General features: G+C 43.1%; 1 protein-coding gene and 1 long non-coding RNA gene across 11 annotated transcripts; one reads left to right on the plus strand and one right to left on the minus strand.

Moving 5' to 3' along the window:
- Window positions 1-269: 269 nt before the first annotated feature.
- On the minus strand, window positions 270-14,085 carry LOC140634988 (uncharacterized). Of its 2 annotated transcripts, XR_012032320.1 has the most exons (4): window positions 13,539-14,085; window positions 8,814-9,008; window positions 6,987-7,061; window positions 270-5,481 (listed from the first exon to the last, which is right to left on the minus strand). It is a non-coding gene; the product is annotated as an uncharacterized lncRNA (long non-coding RNA). The 2 variants fall into 2 exon arrangements; XR_012032319.1 differs by lacking the exon at window positions 270-5,481 and having other exon boundaries at window positions 5,490-7,061; window positions 13,539-14,079.
- On the plus strand, window positions 12,006-19,199 carry ZBTB14 (zinc finger and BTB domain containing 14). Of its 9 annotated transcripts, XM_072828868.1 has the most exons (4): window positions 13,389-13,756; window positions 14,555-14,635; window positions 14,737-14,822; window positions 15,967-19,199. In XM_072828868.1, the coding sequence occupies exons 3-4, from the start codon at window positions 14,820-14,822 to the stop codon at window positions 17,311-17,313; spliced, it is 1,350 nt and encodes a 449-aa protein (XP_072684969.1). In that variant the 5' UTR covers window positions 13,389-13,756; window positions 14,555-14,635; window positions 14,737-14,819; the 3' UTR covers window positions 17,314-19,199. The 9 variants fall into 9 exon arrangements, with proteins under 9 accessions (XP_072684967.1, XP_072684971.1, XP_072684973.1 ...); XM_072828866.1 differs by lacking the exon at window positions 13,389-13,756 and adding an exon at window positions 12,006-12,328 and having other exon boundaries at window positions 14,555-14,822; XM_072828870.1 differs by lacking the exons at window positions 13,389-13,756; window positions 14,555-14,635 and adding an exon at window positions 12,006-12,328 and having other exon boundaries at window positions 14,739-14,822.
- Window positions 19,200-24,373: the final 5,174 nt, after the last annotated feature.

Below are 24,373 nucleotides of genomic sequence, written 5' to 3' on the forward strand. Positions count from 1 at the left end.
TCTCTCTCTCTCTCTCTCTCTCTCGAATAAATAAAATTTTTTTTAAAAAAAATTGGTTTTTAACCATGGCTGTATCTTATGGTCAGCTGTTGTAACTCCTGACCATCCAGGCCACAGCCCAAAGCAATTAACCAGAACCAATGCGGGTGGAGCTTCAGGCCCGGCATCTTTATATTATTTTTTTTTTAAGATTTTATTTATTTATTCATGAGAATACACAGAGAGGAGAGAGAGAGAGGCAGAGACACAGGCAGAGGGAGAAGGAGGCTCTATGCAGGGGGCCCGACATGGGACTCCATCCCGGGTCTCCAGGATCAGGCCCTGGGCTGAAGGCAGCGCTAAACCATGATTACTATAAGCAGCTAAGGTTGATAAAGACTGTCCTCAGGAGTCTATAGGAATCTTGGCCCTCACCAGAGGCCATTGTGCTCATAATTTTCTCAAGTGGGCCTCCTCCTTTTTATATTCCTGCCTGGAGTAGAGCAGGTGTCCTCTTTCCCTTTCCAAACCTTTCCCCCTTTCTTCTCTATAAAAGCCTGTAGCTGTGATTGTCAGGTCATCTGACTATCAAACCTACCACCTGTCCTTTGGCTGTCCCCTTCCACCTACCACCCCCTTCAGACCACTGTCACTCCCCCTTATTCCTTATTCTCTGAAGATTTTAGTTCAGGAGCCTCTGAAGCCATGTTAGAATTTGTCCAGAAATACACCAAGTCATTGTTAAATTACAGGGCATTGACCATTTCATGTTCAATAAACATAAATATAGTGTCTCAGCAGCAAACTGAAACAAAACCTGTCACATTGTCACCTGTCCCTCCCAGATTGATGCAGAGTGGGGGCTGGGACATGTGTCTTCCCGTGCTTCTGTCCTTTACTTCTGTCTTTGCTTTTCTTCAACACAAAAAGCATGCTTCCACATCGGCCCCTTTGTGCTAGCTGTTCTTTTCTCCCTGGAAGGCTCTTTGTCATAATCTTCACTCACCAGGCCTCCTCACCTCCTTCCAACCTTGGCATTGGTGGCATCTTCTCAGCGAGGTTTTCCTGACGACTTCATTAAAAATTGCTCACCCATATTTCCAGCCTTCCTACACACCTCCACTGCTATACTTTTCTTTACAGCACTTCTCATTAGATGACATAATACACATTTCAATTATTTAATTGTTTCTTGTCTGCCTCCTAGGCAGGAATATTTGTATGTTTTGATTATGCTGTATCCACAGTGCCTACAATGCCTGGCACAAAATGGATACTCATAACTATTGAATTAATCTGTTAACCCTAAGAGGTAGGTTCTATTTTTGTTCTGATCATACAGATAAGGAAACTGAATCTTGAACCAGGAGGTAACCTGCCTAAGAATATTGGCTGGCAAGGGGTAGCAGCAGGATCCAAGTTCAGTACTCAGAGACTGGGTAATTTCCCACCAATTACACTGCTTTTCTTTCATATGTTAAATGGAAGATTCACCTCCCAACTTCGTAAATGAAGGCTAAATTTTGAAGTAGATAAGAAACTAAAGAATATTATATTTAATGTTTGGTCTATTTCAATGACCATTTGATCAACTATTATAATTGTGTTTAGACAATGAGAAACTGAAATATTTTTTAACAATTCAGCCTGAATATTGCAAGGGTACACGAGGTACTGAGAGTGAAACATGCCAGATGTGATTAAGGAACAGCAAAAACATAGTATTGGAGGGTGGAAGTGGTACAGAGAAGCAATAATCCATGCAAAAATCCATGAGTACAGATGCTGGTTAGAGAAGTTTTTATTTCAATTTTTACTGAGTTATTCATTGTACTGAGAGTGAAATCTTTATGACTTAGAAAAATAGTTTTTGATTGTACAAAAGAGGAAATGATAATTTTAGCTCACTAAAACTAAGAATAAATGCTTTGCAGGGTTTTCTTTCTTTCTTTCTTTCTTTTTTTTGAAAAAGCTTTAATAATATTTGGCATCATGATGATAATTTTGGTAAATTAAAATATTAATTCTAACCCAAATTGATGAGTCAATTCTTTGTATGATATGTACACTAAACGATTTACTAAACATCAGAAATAATATAACAGAGAGTTTACATATTTTACATAAGCCATAATGTCAATATGCTGGATGATCCGTTTCAATAAAGTAGCATGAAAATGATCCTAAGTAGTTTGGGTCACTGAAACAAGAATTCCACGTAAGTAGAATTTGGTAGATATTTGTATTTAGTATCAGTAATAGGAGATTTAACTTGAAATCCATTTGCAAATTAGAAAACTATCATTCTTTTGAAGTGGAATGGTTCAGGCTGGTGTGTCATGTGTCCAGGCATTGTCACAAAGTAGAAGAGTAATTGACAAGCATCAGCCCATATGATGGATGAAGATCTATTCCATAAATTGTAAGTGTTCACATTTTTATAGAAGCCGGGAGAAAGCCAATTTCAGCTCAGCTTAACATGCTAGCTCAAAGAGAATAAATATTTTGAATATTAATATAAGAATATATGTTTCACTCTCAAGGATGAAATATTCTTTGCTTAAGAACAAAAGTCAAATCTCAAGATCTGTCCTCTAGAAATGAAGAAAACTCTTGAGGGTAGATCAATACTTTACTCTGGTATAAATCAAGTCACTGAGCTGTGAAACTGATAAGAGATAGAAGAAGAAAGAAAGGAAACAAATTATTCTGAAGTTTTAGGAATGCAGGGCTATATGAAAATAATATTCTTTGGTAATCAGCTACAGCAAGGAAAAGGAGTCTTGCTGTTAGTGTAGTAAATTTAAAAGGATACAATACACTCTCATAGAAATGTTTTAGCAAAACAAAACCCACAGAATTTTAAAAAGGGCCAACCTTGGTGTTAAAGCATATAAAAAAGACTCAAGAAATAAATGACAAAAGAATAGCTCTTTGACAGCCAAATGTGACAAGGTAGTTCTGGAATGAATCCTGAAACCAGTTAGAAAAAAAAAACTATGCAAATATAAGGGGCATTATTGGAACAAATGGTGAAATTTGAATATGGATTGTAGATTATAGTATTGTATCAATGGTAAATACTTGATTTTTGTCATTGTACTCTGGTTATATAAGAGACTGTCCTTATTTTTAGGATCGCACAGTGAGATATTTAGGGAAAAGAGGCATGATATCTGTAATTTACTCTTTAAAAATGATTCAGAAAAAAATGTGTGTTGCGAGCCTTGTATATGTGTGTAGATAATGAAGGAGAGAGAAAAAGAGCAAATGACTACAGAAATGGGACAAAATGCTAAAATCTGGAAAAAGGTAAAATGCATATAGGAATTCTTTTTACTCTATTCTTTCAGAATAAGAAGTTACCAAAAAAAGAGAACTCAAAAATACCCCCACATTAGAAACAAAATAATATGATTACATAATACTTGGATTATTAAATAACACTGGTTAAAAAGGGAAATAATAAATCTAAGAAATACATAGAACTGAAAGTAAGTAAAACAACAAGGAAAAACACATTGAAAAGGAAAAACCAGTCCTTGGGAGGAAACCTAGCTATTTAAGGTAAGTGTATTGGAAACAAGCAAGCTTATCACCAAACCAGCAGTAACTTTACCATTTTTTTTCCTTTCTGGTCCTCCCACCACTTGGTTCTAGATGCAGATTGTCATACATGTGCCCCGAATTTCTGACTGAAGAATAGGAAAAGGGGACTCCAGGAAGGCAGAAAGTACCAAAAAAAAAAAAAAAAACACAAAGAGAAAGGAGCCCAGAAAGCAGCCCCATAAAATTGTTCACAAATTGTAGGCTCACCTAGGAGCTGCACAAGGCATGGATCTGATCCTAATCAGCATATAAAATATTTTGAGAACTGAATTAACTGATCACAGCCCACACCCTAGACTGGCTAATGCCTGGAAAACACTTGAGAGAGATCCAGAGAGTCCTCCAAAAATATCAAATCACAGTCCACAGAAAATATATTAAAATTTGTGACCAGAACCTAACTGGTTGACTAAAATTATCAACATTTTCCATAGAATTTAGCAGTCTAGAATCTTATAATATTTCAAATGTGCAAGACACAATCCAAAATTACTCAGTGTACAAAGACCCAGGAAATCTCAACTCATTTGTGAAGACAATCAACAGAAGACAACATTATGTTGACAAACATGTTGGAAGTAAGCAACCAAAACTTAGTTTTGGCGGATTTTATTAAAATTCTCCAACAAGGGCAGCCCGGGTGGCTCAGCAGTTTGGCACCTGCCTTCAGCCCAGGGCGTGATCCTGGAGACCTGGGATCGAGTCCCACCTTAGGCTCCCTGCATGGAGCCTGTTTGTCCCTCTGCCTGTGTCTCTGCCTCTCTCTCTCTCTCTCTCTCAATGTGTGTCTCTCGTGAATAAATAAATAAAATCTTGAGAAAAAAAAAACTACCTCCCAATTTTTAAAGTTTCTTTTTAAGTTCAGTTAGTTAACATACAGTATTATATTAGTTGCAGGTATACAATATAGTGTTTCACACTTCCATTCAACACCCAGTGCTCATCACAACAACTGCACTCCTTAGTCCTCATCACCTATTACACTCATCCTCCACCGACCTCCCCTCTGGTAACCATCAGTCTGTTCTCTACTGTTAGAAGTTTGTTTGCGTCTCTCTTCTTTCCACTTTGCTAATTTGTTTTCTTTCTTAAATTCCACACGAGTGAAATCATGTGGTATGTGTCTTTCTCTATTTCGCATAGCATAATATTCTCTAGCTCTATCCATTTTGTTGCAAATGGCAAGATTTAGGTTTTTTATGACTGAATAATATTCCATTGTGTATATACACTGCATCTTCTTTATCTATTCATCAGTTGATGGACCCTTGGGCTGTTTGCATATCTTGGCTACCATAAGTAATACTGCTATGAACATAGGGGAGCATGTATCCCTTTCAATGAGTGTCTTTGTATTCTTTGGGTAAATATGGAGTACCTTTACTGCTAGTTTGTAGGGTAGCTCTATTTTTAACTTTTTAGGAACCTCCATACTGTTTTCCAGAGTGGCTGCACCAGTTTGCATTCCCACCAACACTGCAAAAGTTGTTCCTTTTTCTCCACATCCTTGTCAACACTTGTTGTTTCTTGTGCTTTTTATTTTAGCCATTCTGATGGGTTTGAGGCAATATCTCACCGTAGTTTTAATTTGCATTTCCCTGATGTAAGTCATAATGAACATCTTTTCATGTGTCTGTTGGCTATCTGGATAACTTCTTTGGAGAAATGTCTGTTTATATCTTCTGCTCATTTTTAATTGGATTTGAGTGTTGAGTTTTTAAGTTCTTTACATATCTTGGATACTGTTTATTGGCTATGTCATTTACACATATCTTCTCCATCCTGTAGGTTGCCTTTTAGTTTTATTGGTGGTTTCCTTTGCTGTGCAGAATCTTTTTATTTTGATGAAGTCCCACTAGTTTACTTTTGTTTCCTTTGCCTCAGGAGACATACCTAGAAAAAAGTTGCTATGGTCAACATCAAATACGTTACTGCCTGGGTTCTCTTCCAGGAATTTTATAGTATCAGGCCTCACATTTAGGTCTTTCATTCATTTGAATTTATTTTTGTATATGGTGTAAGAGTGTTCTAGTTTCTTTTGCATGTTACTGTCCAGTTTTCCTAATAGCATTTGTTGAAGAGACTGCCCTATTCCCATTGGATATCCTTTCCTGTATTGTAGAAGATTAATTGACTCTATAGTGGGAGTTTACTTCTGGGTTTTCTATTCAGTTCCATTGATCCATGTGTCTATTTTTGTACCAGTACCATGCTGTTTTGATTTACTACAGCTTGGTAATATAACTTGAAGCCTAGAATTGTGATGCCTCCAACTTTGCTTTTTCCTCTTAAAGATTGCTTTCACTATTCAGGGTCTTTGTGCTTCCACACAAATTTTAGGATTGTTTGTCCCAGCTCTGTGAAAAATGCTGTTGATATTTTGATAGGGATAGCATTAAATGTGTAGATTGCTTTGGGTAATATAGACATTTTAACAAATATTCATTCTTCTAATTCATGGGCCTGGAATGTCTTTCCATTTCTTTGTGTGATCTTCAATTACTTTCATCCATGTTTTATAGTTCTCAGAGTATAGATTTTCACCTGTATGCTTTATCTTTGGTATCTTATTATTTTTAGTGCAATTGTAAATGGGATTGTTTTCTTAATTCTCTTTCTGCTACTTCATTCGTTTGGTGTATAGAAATGCAACAGATTTCTGTATATTGATTTTGTATCCTGCAACTTTACTGAATTCCTTTATCAGTTCTAGCAGAAAGCTACCCAAATTCAGAGAAAGATGAACCTACAGATTCAAGAAGCTCAACGAATCCCAAATAGGATAAACTTAATGAACTCCATACCCAGAAATATCATAATCAAAATGCTAAAAACTAAAACGAAGAAAAGATGTTGAAAGTAGCCAGAGAAAAATAATTCCCTGTACAGAAAAACTGTCTGTTTTGAAATAATATAATATTTGTAGAGAATTGCCAAGATAGTACAGAGTGTTCCCATAAAGAGTTCACCCAGTTCCTTCTAATGTTAACCCAAGGAGATCATGAAGGAACTCTCTGGGTGACCAGATTTCAGAGAAAGGAGGAGCAACAGGCCATCTTGGCATAGGGATCCAGGATCTGGTGCTCAGAAGAAACCAGATGTTCCATGAGGTTCAAACCCACACAGAAAGGATCCCTCCATTCAGCCAACTCCATTCTTATGCAAAATTCCTACACAACTGTAAAGCATGCTTGTTCTCGTGCTCCTTGCCTTGGCAGATGTTCAAGGCATTCTCTTGATTAACTCTCCCCCCTCAAAGAGTGGCTGCTGACCCAGGCTCTTCCTTCAGAGGTCAGATGTGACAGAGAAGTCCTAGGGTGCAGTTTCTGAAAGGAGGATATCCTGTTCTTTCCTTCTTCTAGAAAAAGAGAACAAACCTCCCTTGAAATTCACCATACCATGGGACTTCCTTGGTCCAGTACGTCCAAAGTTGGCAATAAAAAATGTCTTCAGGAAGTGCTGTATTCAATCTCCTGTCCACAAAACCAGAAAACAGAAGTGAATCATATTCTAAGTATAACCTACCTTCCAAAAAGCAGAGTTCTGAAGATACAGAACTAACACAAGGTACTTTTTCCCCTTCCTACTAAGGTAACTTTTTGTCTTCTAGTTTTCTTGCTATTAATTAAGAGACTATCTAATGGCTTAAGTGGAAGTTTGATATAATTATACTTCTTAGAATAATGTTCTATTATCATAGATTATTTGAATGTGACGTGTATAGATCAATTGCTTCCATTTTATTCTATTTGTAGGTAATGTAATTACAGTACTTTTATTTTTAACAAGACCACTAAAATAATCTGGAAACACAGCAATAATATTTTTTTTTCTTCTAAAATAAGTTTGAGCTTTTCCTCTTTTGGTCCTACTGCTAATATTGAAGTGACTATAAAATAGTTCCAATGACAATTCATGGCCATAGAATTCTTAGGATAATGTTTTACAAATGTATACTTTATAAATGTGAGTTCTTATTAGTAATTTGTTTTTTTAAATTTGGTTTTCAGATAGTGCATGGTATTTTCATTGTTGTTAATTAGCAAATTTCTTCTACTGATCCAGAAACAGTAATCCTACAGCTGCTCAAATGGAAGTTTGCCTGGAATTGTACTACTTACCATCGTGCTTAATAAACGTATTTACTCAAAAGTGAATTTCATGAATAAATTGTTAACTTTTCTATATGATAGTGAAGGATTGTATTTCTCTTGATGGTGTTTAAAACATAACATGAACCGTGATAAGAGTTTCACCTGTGGGGTCTCAACATTGGAGATATTTGAAATTCAAAGTATATGTCTGGGGCAGCCCCAGTGGCTTAGCAGTTTAGCACCGCCTTCAACCCAGGGCAGGATCCTGGAGACCCAGGATCGGGTCCCACACCGGGCTCCCTGCATGGAGCCTGCTTCTCCCTCTGCCTGTGTCTCTGACTCTCTCTCTCTCTTTCTCTCTCTCTCTCACGAATAAATAAATAAAATCCTATTTTTTTTAAAAAAAAGTATATGTCTGTATTCCAAGGGCTGAATTTATTCTAGTTGTGAGACTAATAGATTTACCTAAGTCAATGTTAGTTTTAAAAGAAAAGCCCTCTGATGGCTGTCACTGTGCGTAGCATAAAAGCCAAGGCACTTCCCGCAGCCACAAGGCACTGACAAGTCTAGGTCCTGCTGTTGCCCCTGACCCATGCCATGCTCACTGTATCACTGTACCCTGGTCACTCCGTCTTGCTGCAGAGCGTCACACACACCCTTTCATTCTTCCTATTCTCCCTGTGACTGAAATACCATTTCCCTCTTTTCCTATATCTTCCTCATCCTTCAGGTCTTAAATGTATATCTTTGGAGACACTTGTATTGGTTTCTCAATTAAAAATTTGTTCCTCTTTTCTATCACATCTTAGGCTTTTTCACGTTTATTAAAGCATGGATTACAATGTGCAATTGTAAGATTATTTATGTGATTATTTGTTGAATGTGTATATTCACACCTCTGTGTTTTTAGGGATGGGATCTATTCCTTGTCCATTGACTATATTCAGTGTTTTCAGAGCAATGAGGGGAGGTTGCTGACTGGCCTGTGGTGGGAGATTTTTCCTTGTGCAGGCATATCAGGTCTGGCTGTGATAACAAATCACAAAACACAAACTCTCAAGGATTTTTAAAAACAAGCATTTACTTCTCACTCATGGACTCATGGATGAGCTGTTACTCATCTTGGCTTACCTGGGCTCAGGTTCTGGGTCAGCATCATTCTCAGGTCTGCTTATCATTGAAGAGCCCAAGTGGAAGAGGCAGTAGCAACACGGGCATGGTCTTCTCATTGTGGACCACACACAACACAGGAGGGAGAGCAGAAAGAGGCTGCTCCTCCAAGCCTCTACGCAGAACTTGCTCATCCTCCTGTCTGCCTACATTCCACTGGTCAAAACCAATCAGAGGGCCCAAGTCAGTGTGATAGAGAAATCAACTCCACCCATCTATGAGAACCCCAAAAGACTTAACCTTTCCAAACGTCCCTGGGAGCTGCTCCATAACCACTCCAGATTCCATACCACAGACCCCATACATCAGGCCTCACAATCCTCAGAAGCAGGTTCAACTCAAGAGGAGTCTCTGGGCATCCCAAGTGAGAAACTGGGTGCTCCCAGCAGAGTAGCTAGACAGAGAAACCCACATAGAGTTAACCGCATTCCTGGTAGGGAAGACAAGATTTCCTTCAAGGGCCTCAGGTCTGTGCATTTCAGGAAGACCCTTGACCTCCTGTCAATCCCACAATGTGCCCATGTAACTCCCCTTGGTATCAAGCTCTAGGTTGTCACTTATCTGTCATCAGTATTTACTGAGGGCCTCCTGGGTGCTACCCAGTGCTGAGTTAAGGCTGGTGACCAGGCAAAGTGCCAGGTCAGGGTCAGGCCCTTCCTGTATGGTTTCTCATCACCATCCTCCTCTTTCCCATGGAGTGGCCCCTTTAATTTAGAACCATCCCCCATGACCCTTAGGAAGCAAGAAACACACAGGCAGAGCCTATAGAACAAATGAGAAAAGAGGGTTAATTGATGCAAAAGCCAAGGTGCCAGGAATCTATCACTTGGGAAATGCAAGGTAGTGCTTGAGAACTCTTCTGAACTCCTTCAATTTCATCAGATTAGTCAAATCTTGGGGAGACTTTACGGGGCCATATGTAAAAAGACTGTCTTTACATAGCAGGCTGATAATAAATATATGTAGAATGAGTGTATAAACCCATACAATTACGTGGTAATGAAAGCAGGAACAGTGCCAGACAGTGAACCCTAACTAAATGCTAGCCATGTCCACACACTGGTAAATGCACTGACAGCTTTACTGCTTGATAGCATAACCCTATGATATAGTACTATTATTATTCCCTTTAAATACAAAACAGGATTGAAATGTAATCTTAAAAGCCATGTAAACAAGAATAAACAAGCCCAGCCTATGGCGTTAGAAGAAATGAGGCCACATAGGTATCAAGTATGAGCATGAACTTTGGCCATTGCAGCCCTGCCCCTGCCACTTAAACCCACCATCTGTGGAGAGTGGGCAGGTCACTTAACATCATAGAGCTCATATTTGAGCTAAGCACTTAACTGAGCATCATTTCATTTAATCTGCACAACTGCTCTGTTAGGGATTTCCATTATCTCCATTTCAGAGAATAAGAAGCTGAGGTTTAAAAAAGCTAATCAGGGAACACCCGGGTGGCTCAGCCCTTGGGCGCCTGCCTTGGGCTCAGGTCGTGATCCAGGGATCTGGAATGGAGTCCCGCATGGGGCTTCCTGCGGGGAGCCTGCTTCTGCCTCTGCCTATGTCTCTGCTTCTCTCAGTCGGTATCTCTGATGAGTAAATAAATCTTTTTAAAAAATAAAATAAAATAGGGATCCTTGGGTGGCGCAGCGGTTTGGCGCCTGCCTTTGGCCCGGGCGTGATCCTGGAGACCCGGGATCGAATCCCATGTCAGGCTCCCGGTGCATGCAGCCTGCTTCTCCCTCTGCCTGTGTCTCTGCCTCTCTCTGTGTGTGTATGTGACTATCATAAATAAAAATAAAATAAAGTAAAAAATAAAATAATAAAAAAGCGAATCAGTGTACCTAATATTTGAATTGGATGTCTGACTCTACAACTGGTCTATTCCATTTCATTCAGTAGATCTACTAAATGCCATGCTTTTGTGAATATCAGAGGATGTACATACAAGTACCATTTGAACCACTGAAACTAATGTCAAAATTTATACTATAAAATCAACTGAGACCATACAGAATTTCTTTTGAATTGAATACAGCCCAGCGCAATATCATTTCTTAAATCTTTGCTGTGTAATCATCACATAGGACCAAGGGGAAGGTCCCACTCTAATTTTTAGATGTTAAATCATGCGTGTTTTTGTGAAATGCTGTTAAAGTGAGTGTGAGAAAGCGGCATAAGCAACTCTGAGGTGATGCAGTCAGTAGTGCCCTGCACCTAGGAGCGGGAGGGACTTCCCAGGCCCCCAGGCCCGACGCAAGCCCAGACACCATCACGGGGAAGGAACACGACGTGCGTGCTTCGAACACCAACGGAGACATTATTTTTACTGAACCTGAATGTAAGAACAGTGCTCTTGTCAGTGTCCTCCGAAGGGGCTACAAATGAAATCAGGTCTAATCTCACTAACGCCACAGACCCGAGCTAGGGCCTCCAGCCCCCGTGCGTCTCCCTTGAGAGTCCGGATGACTCAATGCACGGGCCCAGGTTTGGCGGGATCCAGAACGCTCCCGTTCTTCTGGGAGACTCGGGTCACCCGTCACGTTCCAAAGAAGGAAGTCAGGTTCTGCATGTGCTTTGCAAACGTTTTATTGAACGCAAGCCATTCTCCCAATCTCCAGAACGCAGCGGCACCACCGGCCAGGACCCCGCGGCCGAAGCGCGCGTCCCCGGGTCCGCCGGTGAACGCGAAGGCCGAGGGTGCCCGGGTCCCCCAGCCGGTCGCCGCGGGCTAGCCCCGCAGCCGCAGCCGCAGCCGCAGCCGCAGCCGCAGCGCCCGACCTGCGCGCGCCCGAGGGCGGCACTGCCCCACGAACATGCACACGCACGGGAGCGCCGCGCTCCCGCGTCCCCGGCGCTGCTCCGGCGGCGGGCGCGGGCGGGAGCCCGGGCGTCGGAGCGGGAGGCGGGAGCCCCAGACTGGGCGGGTGCCCGCGAGCGGCGCTCGCGCTTACGCTCCTCGGCTCCCGAGGCCCCGCCCCCGCCCCGCCCACCTCTTCTCCCGCGCGCGGGCTCCGCGCGCCCCAAGCCGCGCGCGTGCGCGCGCGTGCGCAGCCCAGGGCCCTCCGGGGGCGGCCCCGTAGACTCCATCGAAAGCGTCGCAAGGTCCCGGATTAACCCTTTCCTCGTTCGCCCATTTAGAGGCCCGGCGAGGTTCCGTGCCTGCGCAAGCCGGCGGCGCGCCTTCCCCCCAGCCCGCACCGCGCATGCACGGGAAGGGGGGGGGTGCCGGTGGGGGTGTTCACGGCCGGCTAGACAGTCTGTGCTCGTGCAGGAGGAGGGCTGCTACCATCAGGGACGTGCACGATTCCCTCCCACCCCGCCCCCTCCCCAAACTCCAAAAAAAAAAAAATTCCAAAATACACCGCCACCCGCCGTGCCCCCGCGCCCCGCGTCCACCCCGTCCCCGGCCTGCTTGCAGTGAGCGCGGGGAGCCCACGGCGAGTGTCTGTGGCTGTGCCAGGCTGCAGGTAAGCGCGGGCCGGGGGTGCGGAAGGGGCCCGGGCCGTCCGCGAGGCGGGCGCGGGGGCGCGGGGGCGGCCGGCCGCCGGCGCGGCGGGGCGGCCCGGAGGAAGCGCGTTCTCGCCGAGCTCCGGGGCACCAGCCAGCTCCAGGAGGTGCGGGCGGGCGGCCGGAGGCGGTGCGGCGCGAGCGCGGCCGGGCGTGGGCCGAGGCCGGGCCGGGCGTGGGGACCGGGCGCCCCGGGGGCCGCGCAGGCCGGCGAGCGGGCTCCGGCGGCGGCGGCGGCGGCGGCCCCGCGCGCGCGCTCGCCGAGCCTCGGCGGCGGAGTTCATGGCCGCCCCCGCTCGCACCGCCGCAGTGCACCGCGGTGGCGGTGGGGGTGGGGACGGCCCCGAGCCCGGCGCCGAGCGCGGCCCGCCGGGCGCCGCCCCTCCGAGCCGCGGGCCCCGCCGGGGAGGGGGCCGGGACCCCCGCGCTCGCACTCCCGGCTGCGCCCGCGGAGCTCCGGAGCCGGCCGCGCGCCGCCCCCGCCCCCGGCCGCGGGAGGGCGGGGGAGGGCCCGGCGCGAGCCGGCCGGGGAGTGCGCGGGGCGCGAGCTCCGGGCTCGCGGGGCGCGGCGCGGGGCTGCGGAGCCCGGCCGCACGCCCGCTCCCGCTCCCGCTCCCGCTCCCGCTCCCGCTCCCGCTCCCGCTCGCCGCCGCCGCCCGCCCTCCCGCTCGGGTTCGCAGCGGCGGGCCCCACTCTGCGCCGGACTCCGATTAGGAAGGAACAAGCGGCCCTTCCTCCTCCGGGCTCCGAGGCTGGAGCTTTTGTTTAGGGAGGGCTGCAGACGGCCGCGTCCGCCCCCCGCCCCGCGCCCCCGGCCCCGGCCCCGGCCCCGGCCCCGGAGAGATGGGAGCGAGGCCGCAGGGGCTCCCGAGCCCGCCTGGGGCCTGCGCTGGGCCCTCCGCCTCCCCCCCATGCCGACCGTGCGAGCCTGCCTCCGGGAAGTCGTGCCGCCGCCATTGTCGCGGCTGCTCCGGGGCAGGGGAGGCGGCGGCCGCCGCTTATGTAAGTCTGCCCTCGCGGGGGCCGCTGCCGCCTGCCCGGTAACGGCGGCGCTTGGGGAGCCGCGGTCCGGGGCAGCCCCGCCCGCACGAGCAGCTGGGGCTCCGTCTCGCCCTGTCGCCCTGCACCTACCCAGGCGACTGGCGGCGGCTGCCTTCCAGTGGAACTCACCTGAACTTGGTACGAACTTGGTAACTGCAACGCCTCGGTAGAACGAGACGGTCCTCGGCGATCTTGAGAGAGAACGGGAGCCAAACAGCACCCTGAGCCCCCCCCAGGAAAGCACAGTGGTGCATCGACCTGGGCACCGCGGGGCCACCCCTCTCCCTAGTCCCATGCACTTTTATCCCGCCACCCTAGGAAGAGGTACAGCAGTGCAGAGTGATGAGGTAGGAAGGTTTTGGTGCCTGCCTTCTGGGGATGACTGCAGGTCGAGGTGCACCTGGGGGACCCGCACAGTCCTTTGAAGTGAGGCTGCCCAGCTCTCAGGCCGTGCAGATGGGAAACACCCTGGTGTGTTTTTCTGTAGAGGGAACTCTTGAGGGTTTTCAGAGTGTTGGTCTGGAAGTTCAGGTCTTGCACCACGATTTTTGTGTAAGAATATTGCAGCTCAGTCTCTTGGTCCCACCACACCACAGTTTGTGTGGTCACTGTTCAGTGGAGGAAACATGGTTTTCAGGATGTTGGTCTGCAGGATGGAGCCCCTCTGGTAGGAGTTGAAAGTCTCCTAAAGGGACAATTCTTGGAGCCTCCTGTGAGGAGAGAGGTGAAAACACCTTGATTTCTCAAATAAAACCATAAAGACTATGTAGCCTGTGTGGTACAGTGCTACATCACAGAGAAGCAAGGAAAGCAGCAGCTACTGTTTCTTCTCCAGTGTTAACTGTTGGGGATGTACACTTCTATAACTTGATGTTTATTTAAAGATGTACACTCTGTATGTTTATGTAAGCCTAGAGATAAATGTGGAGGGCTACATAACCAGCAGGACACGGTGGTGGTAAGGGGAGACTTACTGGCTTTTTCTAGATCTATGTCGCTATCAATATTTGTGCAAACATGGGCGTGGGCTTCTTTGGTGAGAACTTCCTTAGTGGTTCTCCAATCCATTCCTCCAGTCCCAGTGTACCCCCCCTGCATGCCCGGAGTGCCACAGCCTTCATCTGTTCTCATTCATATCTGTTCAGAGCTGGACCTGATGCTGCCAGTCACCCTCCTCTCTGTTCCCAACCTGAAAATGGGTACATGTGCAAGTGGCAGGACAAGAAAGGAAAGTTTATTTTTTTAAATTAATTCTTGAAAACATTCTTGTTTAGAATTTGGGATAGAGGGAGATCCTACCTTATTCTTGTTTGTCCTTTTCTCTTGTAGGACTGGCGTGCCCCTGATCAGAGTTATTCTGATCTGAAGAATTTGGTGTTTAAAGCATTAAGATAATAGCCTGAGTTGTTCATGGTAACTATAACTTTGGATAATAAGTCTTGGAAATACAGTTTGGTGTTTCTCTCTCTGTCTCTCCATATATATATATATATATATATATATATATATATATATATATATATAAAATGTATTAGCACTTCTGTTTTTTGGGGGGGGAATGCTTTGTTAAATAAAAAGACAATATTTCAAAAAGGAAACATACAGAACACATTATATGAAAAAGATAATTCTTAAAAAAAAAAAAGGTAATTCTTTAACATGGTCTTTTGTGCCATATGTTTCCTGCCAGTTCAGTATTTCTTTTGCTTATAAACTACTCCAGCACTTGTCAAGTATATCCAGTCTTGATGACACTTTCATCTGGATGGCATCCAGATGGAGTGAAGACCCTTACCACTGTCTTCCCAAATGCCATCTGAGTGTCATATTAAACCTTCATTCAGAAGTGGCCCAAAGCTGGTGAGGGAAAAAGCAGAAGACAACACTAAGTGGAGTATTTTGGCAGTGATCTCCCTTTCTGGTTCTGCAACAGTGATTTATCTCTTCTGTCAAGGAAGTATAACACTGAGCGCTATTATTTCGCTGAAACTCCTTTTCTCTACGTGGAATTAGAATAGACACAATAGGCATCCAACCTCCTTGCCTTGGCCCTCTTTCCTGAAACCTTGAAGTTATTTGTTATCACCTCCAGTTGTCAGGAAGCATAGATTTTACAGGTAGTTTGCCTGGATTTGGGTCCCAGCTCTCCAGTAAATGACTCAAATATCGAGCAGGTTCCTAAACTCATGTAAAAGGTGGGGCTAGCAACACTTAGGTTTAAGGCTATTTGATCAGTACATTTGTAAAGACTTGCAAGGCACGTGGAACAATGCCTGGCACGTATTATGTGCCCAATAAAAGTTGGTCTTACTATTACTAAGCAAATACTTCTTAGGTATTTTGAGTATTTTTAAGTATTTAAGATAAATAGAAGTAACAGTATGGAAGTCCCTTAGCGGGGATTAGTGTGTTATAACCTAGAATCACTTCTAGCGTTGATTTTCAGAAATCGTTAGGTACTAAAAATTGATCAGGAAGTAAAAGTCTGCCTATGTTTTCCTATATGGAGAAATACTGTTTATAATTATCAAACTTTGTTTTTGAAATTTTTTTGTAGGAGTTTTTCATCAGTATGTCTGAAACCATTAAGTATAATGACGATGATCATAAAACTCTGTTTCTGAAAACGCTAAATGAACAACGCCTGGAAGGAGAATTCTGTGATATTGCTATTGTGGTTGAAGATGTGAAATTCAGAGCACACCGGTGTGTTCTTGCTGCCTGCAGCACCTACTTTAAGAAGCTTTTCAAGAAGCTTGAGGTTGATAGCTCTTCAGTAATAGAAATAGATTTTCTTCGTTCTGATATATTCGAAGAGGTCCTGAACTACATGTATACAGCAAAGATTTCGGTGAAAAAAGAAGATGTTAACTTAATGATGTCATCAGGTCAGATTCTTGGTATCCGATTTTTGGATAAACTCTGTTCTCAGAAGCGTGACGTATCTAGTCCTGATGAAAATAACGGCCAGTCGAAAAGTAAATATTGTCTCAAAATAAATCGCCCCATTGGAGATGCTGCTGACGCTCAGGATGACGATGTGGAAGAAATTGGAGACCAGGATGACAGTCCCTCTGATGACACAGTAGAAGGCACCCCCCCGAGTCAGGAGGACGGCAAGTCGCCCACGACGACGCTCAGGGTTCAGGAGGCAATCTTGAAAGAGCTGGGGAGTGAGGAAGTTCGAAAAGTAAATTGCTACGGCCAGGAAGTAGAATCCATGGAGACCCCAGAATCGAAAGATTTGGGGTCCCAGACTCCTCAAGCCTTAACATTTAATGATGGAATGAGTGAAGTGAAGGACGAACAGACACCGGGCTGGACGACGGCTGCCAGTGACATGAAGTTCGAGTATTTACTTTACGGCCACCATCGGGAGCAGATTGCCTGCCAGGCGTGCGGGAAGACGTTCTCGGACGAGGGCAGGTTGAGGAAGCACGAGAAACTCCACACGGCCGATAGGCCGTTTGTTTGTGAAATGTGCACAAAAGGTTTTACTACACAGGCCCACCTGAAAGAACACCTAAAAATCCACACGGGGTATAAGCCCTATAGTTGTGAGGTGTGTGGAAAATCCTTCATCCGTGCCCCAGACTTAAAGAAGCACGAGAGAGTTCACAGTAACGAGAGACCATTCGCGTGCCACATGTGTGACAAAGCCTTCAAACACAAGTCCCACCTCAAAGATCATGAACGAAGACACAGAGGGGAAAAGCCTTTTGTCTGTGGCTCTTGCACCAAGGCGTTCGCCAAGGCATCGGATCTGAAAAGGCACGAGAACAATATGCACAGTGAAAGGAAGCAGGTTACCCCCAGTGCCATCCAGAGTGAGACCGAACAGTTGCAGGCAGCAGCGATGGCCGCCGAAGCGGAGCAGCAGTTGGAAACAATCGCCTGTAGCTAGAGGTGATGGGACAGGACCATTTTGCCTGAGCCCTGGAGACTGCACTGTTCATAATACATGAACGCCAGTCACTGTACTTTTGTGGAAACTTATGGAGCATTGTACTCACTGGACTTAAGGCAGTGCTTGGTTAGGTATTTTTAAAACTTTGCAAGGAAATAGTGTTCCTTGGTTCTGACCAAACAGTCTCACTGTCCCGTCTGGTGTCTAGTAGTAATGTTGCCAGTAAGCCCTCCCCCACCCTCTCTTTTTTACGATTTTAATTTGAGAACTCCTGTGTCCAGTTCAGAAGTGAGAGACTTCTATTCCATTTTTAATTCCTCTGTACGCTTGCCGCACCGGCATGTGTACTGCACAGAGTGATAATTGAGTAAATTGATTTCCTAATCATCACGCTTATACGGGACTTATGGTCAAAACAGCATTTTTAATAACTTAATAAAAGTACTTCTTGTAGATGCAGAAAATACTGGTGGGTGGTTGACCAAGAACACCCCCGCGGATATGAAAACAAGTTCCAGAATTGCAGAACGGTATTAGATTTATATTTGGTTTGTTAATTTTGTATCACTGTTTTTCACTGTTTTTGTGGACAGATAATGGTTGCTTTGCTAAAGTGCTTCTTCATTTTGATTGCCCACACCCCACCCCAAAAGATGTAGTCAGAAGTCCCAAACAAAGGCTAAGCAAACCCACAGGGATGACGATGGTCTGGGGGCTGAGTTCTTTCTGTTCCTCTTTTTTGGAGCATTGCTGCTCTGCAACAGATGGGGTTTGTGGGATAGACCAGTTGTTAGAGGGATAGCAAAGGGGGAATAGGATCCTGGCTCTCAGGGACAAGGTTTTCACGTTTGCAACAATTCCAAGATTTTCTAGATCAAAATAATTCTTAATTGATTTTGAAATTGGATTTTTATTTAGGATCAAAATTAGGACAAGAATAGGTATGCTTCTTCAGATACACTTGTGTCACTTAAGAGAATGTCATCAAGCTTTTGGGCTCTCTGCAGCACATGATTTATCCATAAAGGAGATGTAATATCGTTACTTAAATTAATAAATGGAAAATCTTTTTTAAGTGTGTAAATAGTGTAGAAGTGTTGGTCTTATGTATTTCAAGTAAAAGTAGACAGCTGCACCTTTTTTTGCACATTGGATTAAAATAACTTCCATGAGCAGCAAACATCAGTCTGTTTTTTAACCAATATTAAAGATTGTAAGACCAAATGTTTATTTTTTTGAAGTATATTTCATCATTGGTGGTTACAGTTTTAAGTAGAATTTGATTACCATTTCATACCCATAAACAGAATTATAAACACTTCCAATTTTGGTGTATGAAAAGTTTTTTTTAACCATTTCTTTAGGAATATATTGGAATACCAAAATAGTTTGAATTACTTTCTGTAACAAAGTATTAGTCAATTATTTCAGAATGTACAATTTTAGAAAAATGTCATTTTTTAAAACTTATGTTTGATTCCTAGGAATTTTTTTTTTCAAGTTACATTAAAATAATTTCATTTCATAGCTTGTTGCATTAACACCTGTAATTACTGTTGTGGGAGAAATTTTATTTTTTAAATTGATGTATATGTTATGCCCAAGATTGTAGGATGAAGATGCTACCTTTTAAAGAGACTTATTTATTGGTAAAATGTTTACTTTAATTTAATTTCCTTTCTTAAAAGTTGTTTATTCTGTTCTAAAAGTAGTCCTGTCACTGTGTTTATATGCTATTAGTGGAAGGGGGACTGATTGGCGTTCCTTGGCTGTTTTAACCAAAGCAAAGGAGAAATAATTTTCACATCTTGTTGATAGCTCCTTCAACAAACCACTTTTTGGGACTTCATTTTTTGTATATAAAAGAAAATATACTTCTATCATTCCTGTTTTCATTTTTTCATAGCAACCTTTCACATCCAGGGTTCTACCAAAGCACATTTTCTATGAAGTCTTCATCATGGTTTTACAGTTAAACCTGTGGTATTGAAACCACATAGTCATGGTGGTACCCCAGAAAAGAAAGCTTAATTTTCAGCACACTTGATTTGTATTATGTAAATATCTATCATGTGTCCTATTTTGCATGAGAAATGTATTTGTGGTTTACTGTGTCTACCACCAGTACTGGGTTTGTATGTGTGTTAGCGTGCATGTTTTCTTTGGTTATTATTATTATTTTTTTTTTGGTGGCAGCAAAGTCATCACATGGTAGTTTGTCTTTCTTCTGGTCTTTCAGACTGCCTCCTTCCAGCCAGCTGGCTTGAGTGGTCCCCTGGACAGTGAAGCCATCATGCTAGACCTCTAGTCTTAGGGAGTGAATTCTGAAATACGCTTACACTGAATCCATAGTGTGAGAGGAAAGGAAATTATAAATGTCAACATTACTACCTTTTCATTATTTAAAAATCACCCACTTTTTTCTCTTTGTACAAAGAGAATGTCTTTGATTTGACAGACTTGATTGTAACTACTTTCTAACTAATCATTGTATTGACAATGATTGAAGAAAAGAATTTAGGAAGTCTAAATTTTAGGTAATTGCCTGTTATTTAACTTGATCATGAATTTGGGGTTGTTAGCAATTAAAGAAGTCACTATCAGGCCATCTGGGTACTAACAAATTCCTACTATTTTGTTGCAAAAAAAAAAAAAAAAATGGAGGTGAAGGAGAATGATGCAAATTTATACAGTCTCCCAATTGAATGGATTATGTTTTTTATAAGGTTACCTGTAACTCAATCATTGGGAACCTGGAATTCATTTCCTGAGTAATCCTGTTAGTGGTGACTAGTTCCCAGAGCACATGGAAGCCTTTCCTATAAGTGTGATAGAACTGGTTTAATAAAGGTTCTAGTCTCCAGTTCTCAGTCCTGGGAACGTAAGAGTTGAGGCTCTAGGGAAGCAATGGAGAACTCTTGCTTTCCTTTCTGTCGTTTATTTACCTTTAACATCTACTTCCTTTTCTCTACTGCCTAAACCCTCTCCCTTCCCCCTACCATCATGAATGGAAGACAAGACATTAGGCTGGAGGCAAGGTGACCATGACCACTGACAACCATCACAGAGGTGAGGGCTTGATTCATTCTGCTTCCTTCTGCTTAGATCAAGGAGCACTTTAGTGATAGGCAACTCCCTACCTCACTTTAGTGATAGGCAACTCCCTACCTCCCTGATGATACACTGCCATTTGTTTTGAGACAGCCCTAACTGCTCATTATCTTGAATTTTGTGTTCGTTTTAGCACCCCCTTGTAGCTGGGAATTTCTCCCCCTTGGAACTGTTCAAAATAAGTTTAGTTCTTAATCTATTAGATAACGCTTGAGATGTGTAAAGGTAGCATATCATTTATTGAACATATATCAAGCATTATGTGTGAGGGCCTGGGCTGAATCCTGGAGATGAAAAGGCAGAAGAGACTTGGCCCCTGCCTAGCACAGTGTGCTTCCACTCTGGGTCTTAAGTGTTCTTTTTTAAAAATAATACCATTTGCCCATCACCTATTATCCATGTTTTTTAAAGGTCACCATACTAATTTTATCTCAAGGATTGTAGATATAATTCATCTGGACTAGGACAGTTTTCAGCAGTTGTGTATCTTCATGATCTCTTCAAGAGAGATTCCCCATTACCAATATATATGCAAAATTTTTCAGCATAGGGATGCCTGGGTGGCTCACCAGTTGGGCGTCTGCCTTTGGCTCAGGGCGTGATCCCAGGGTCCTGGGATCCAGTCTGGCATCTGGCTCCCTGCAGGGAACCTACTTCTCCCTCTGCCTATGTCTCTGCCTCTCTCTGTGTCTCTCATGATTTATTATTATTTTTTAAAATTCAGCATAATAAGGCAATGTGGTTTAGTGGAAAGACTTTTGGAAGCAAACTTGAATTGGATCCTGGTTTTGCGAAGCCATTACCATGTAAACTTAGGCCAAGTCCTGAATTGCCCTGAACCTTAGCATTGCCGTTTCTAAAATAGTGATGGGGATTTCTACTTCCCGGGCTGCTGTGAAGATCAAATGTGATAACTAGAATGAAATATTTAGCCCAGCACCTACCACTTTTTAGGTATACCATAAATGTTCACTTCTTCCCAATGGACATTCTCAATAGAAAAGTAGAAGTGAAATTGCAGTTCTCATTTGACATCTGTTCGGTCAATAACCTGTAGCACCCAGCTGTAGACCTAACCTCATTTAGTCTTCCTGATTAGAAGTGTCTATAGAAGTTATGTGTATTTTAGCATTTCTGTAATCTTTAACCCATTCATGGCTTGGTTCTCACATACTCATCTATTCATCTTAGAGTTGTCCTGGGTTTTGTAATCTCCCATCATCTGAATGGGTCCTTGGCATGTGGTCAAGAATAAACATGCCTCTGGATGACTCCCTGCTTTATGGGGGTCGGGGGGTTATATGATGGCAGGGTCAGAATTGGAATTTTGAGATCTGGCTCTTGAGTTTCATATATGAAATCTACTTAATTTTTTAAAATTTAATTTTACTTTTTAATTCTTTTTTTAACTTATTTTAGAGTGAGAGTGTAGGGGTGGAGAGAGGGAGAGAGAATCCCAAGCAGACTCCCTCATTGAGAGGAGAGCCTGACACGGGGGTCCATCTCATGACCCTGACATCACAACCTGAGCAGAAACCAAGAGTCAGCTGCTTAACCAACTGAGCCACCCAGGTGCTCCTTTTAAATTTTATTTTTAAGTAAACTCACCAACCGAGTGAGGCTTGCACTCCTGACTCTTGAGTTTAAGTCATATGCTTTACTGACTGAGCCAGCCAGGCACCTTGAAATCACTTAATTTTTTTTGATATTTTTATATTTGTTTTTCTAAAACCACACTCAACCTTTCCCTTCCTAGTTTGTATGAATCCTAGGATGATCTGTATCTTCCTCACCAAAGCGACTTAACAATATTCCCCCAAATTTTTGGTTTTACTTTTAGTTCCAGAATACCAATTTTCTAAATCACTTTGCTCTGCTTTTGAGGATATTTCCATTAATCTTACACAAAACTCTTTCTATACAGTGAGAAAATGTTTATTGAATGCCTTGTATGTGCCAGGCGTTGGACCAAGTGCTGGGCTTGCAACAAGGCAAGCCAGTCCCACCTCATGGAACTTACTATTCAGGGTGGAGTTAAATGATTGCCTTTCTAAGTTTTATAAAACTTTATAGAAGATTTACAAATTATCACAAATAAGCAAGATGCTTTTTAAAAAACAATCTGCTGTGGTATGTATTTTAATCCAGTTCACAGAACATACTTTAGAAAGTTAGGGTTTTAGATACAGTCATGAAATGTGTGGTACTGAAAGGAACATTCTCAAATGACTTTTTTGAATATATACCAGAAACATGTTTGCTAAATATTACCATTTCCATGGAATGACCATCATTTTTTCTTATTGGTAATTTTGGAAAACAATCTGGGCTTCCAGCAGTTTTTAAGAAGTATATTAATAACTCAGAAGATTCTAATGGAGGGAGCTCCATTTTGCAACCCAGAATATGTTCAGCAGTAGCCTGAAAGGACAACTGAGAGTCAGTAGGTATTCCCTTAGAGCCCACCAACGAGTTAAGGATGACAAGGTGCAGAGGCTAAGATAGCAAATAGGCTAGTGGAAACCTGAATAGAAAAGATATTTCTTCTGTTGGTTTCAGATTGCCATTGGACAGCCCGATATCCTGATGGGCCCATTCTTCAAAAGTGTCTTATGCCATTAAAATTATTTGGAATGTAGTCATTTTCTGCTTATACAGATGATGTCTGATGGGTCTGCTGGGTTCGTGTTTGCTTGTTTGGTTTTACATCTCACTATGAGCTTCCATCATCGGATAGTCAAGAGGATCAGGAGTTTAATAAATCCACCATATGTTGAATGTTTACCAGATGTCAGGCACTATCTACACAGTCTCTTTGTATGCTTTATGACCTCTCTGAGGTTTGCGTTATTACCGACAAAGACACCAAAATTTGAAGAAGTTAAAAATCCTGCCAATGTCAAGTTGTTATCAGAGTCAGAACTGAAGATCAGGTCCGTCTGTCCCCATACCCAGAGCCCTTAGCCACTTTGTCAATATGCCCTTAAGCCAGGAAAGGAGCAACTGTGGCCACACATATATCCTTGCCAACTTCAGCCTGCTGGTAAGGGAAGTGGCTGGAGGAGAGTGGCATTTCTGCCAACAGCTGCCCCTAGGTTTCTATAATAAATTAGTGCCAATATTTTGACCTCTCCAAGACATTTCCCATGCAAAGGACCTGATAGTGAGCAGTGAGCCAACATTGTTTTACTGTGCTTCAGATGTAGAGGCTGTGTCAAGTGATCTAGAAAACTGCTGATAGAATGTCATGGATGCTTGCAGTGTAGCACAAAGCTACCCACTGGCCTTCTTCACATGTTCCATTATCTGGTGAGCTGGAAAAAAAACATCAGACCAAAGGCCACCGAATTTGGTGCCAAAATTAACTCTAAAAATGGTTATCTGTGTTAGGAGCTGTACCCTGCCACTCCTCTCCCCCCTTCCCTGAAAAGTTCTAGAAAACTTTAATTCACCTTCTAAATCTATCTTTCAAGCTATGTTATCACATTGGGCTGCTTACATAATCTTTCTTAATTTCTTCAGCCAAAGTACAAATGGTGAGTTCCTGCAGTGTACAACACTCTTGCTTATTTCAAAAGATAAACTTGTTTTTTTCCATAAGTAATAGATAAGAAATTTAGCTTTCAAATAGTTCTTGGAATCAGATATACTTGATTTAAAATACTACTGACCTCAGAAAGGGTAACAGAGATGGTTAGAAGATTAAACTTTGGGAACATTAATTACCCGCATTCTTATGCTGTTTACATAATTAAATGTAAGTCATGGGTATGTGTGAGTGTTATTTCTCCTAAAATTTTGACTGCTTTAGCTATAAGAAACAGGAAATATTAACCAGACTGGAAGGTCACCAGATCAGTTGGCCAGATTAGTGCCAACAAGATTACATGTAATAGTCTGGATACCCTGGAATAAAATGTGGGCTTGAGAAAAGAAGAGTGAAAAT

This window comes from Canis lupus, chromosome 6 (assembly GCF_048164855.1).
Source record: "Canis lupus baileyi chromosome 6, mCanLup2.hap1, whole genome shotgun sequence".
Classification (NCBI taxonomy): domain Eukaryota; kingdom Metazoa; phylum Chordata; class Mammalia; order Carnivora; family Canidae; genus Canis; species Canis lupus.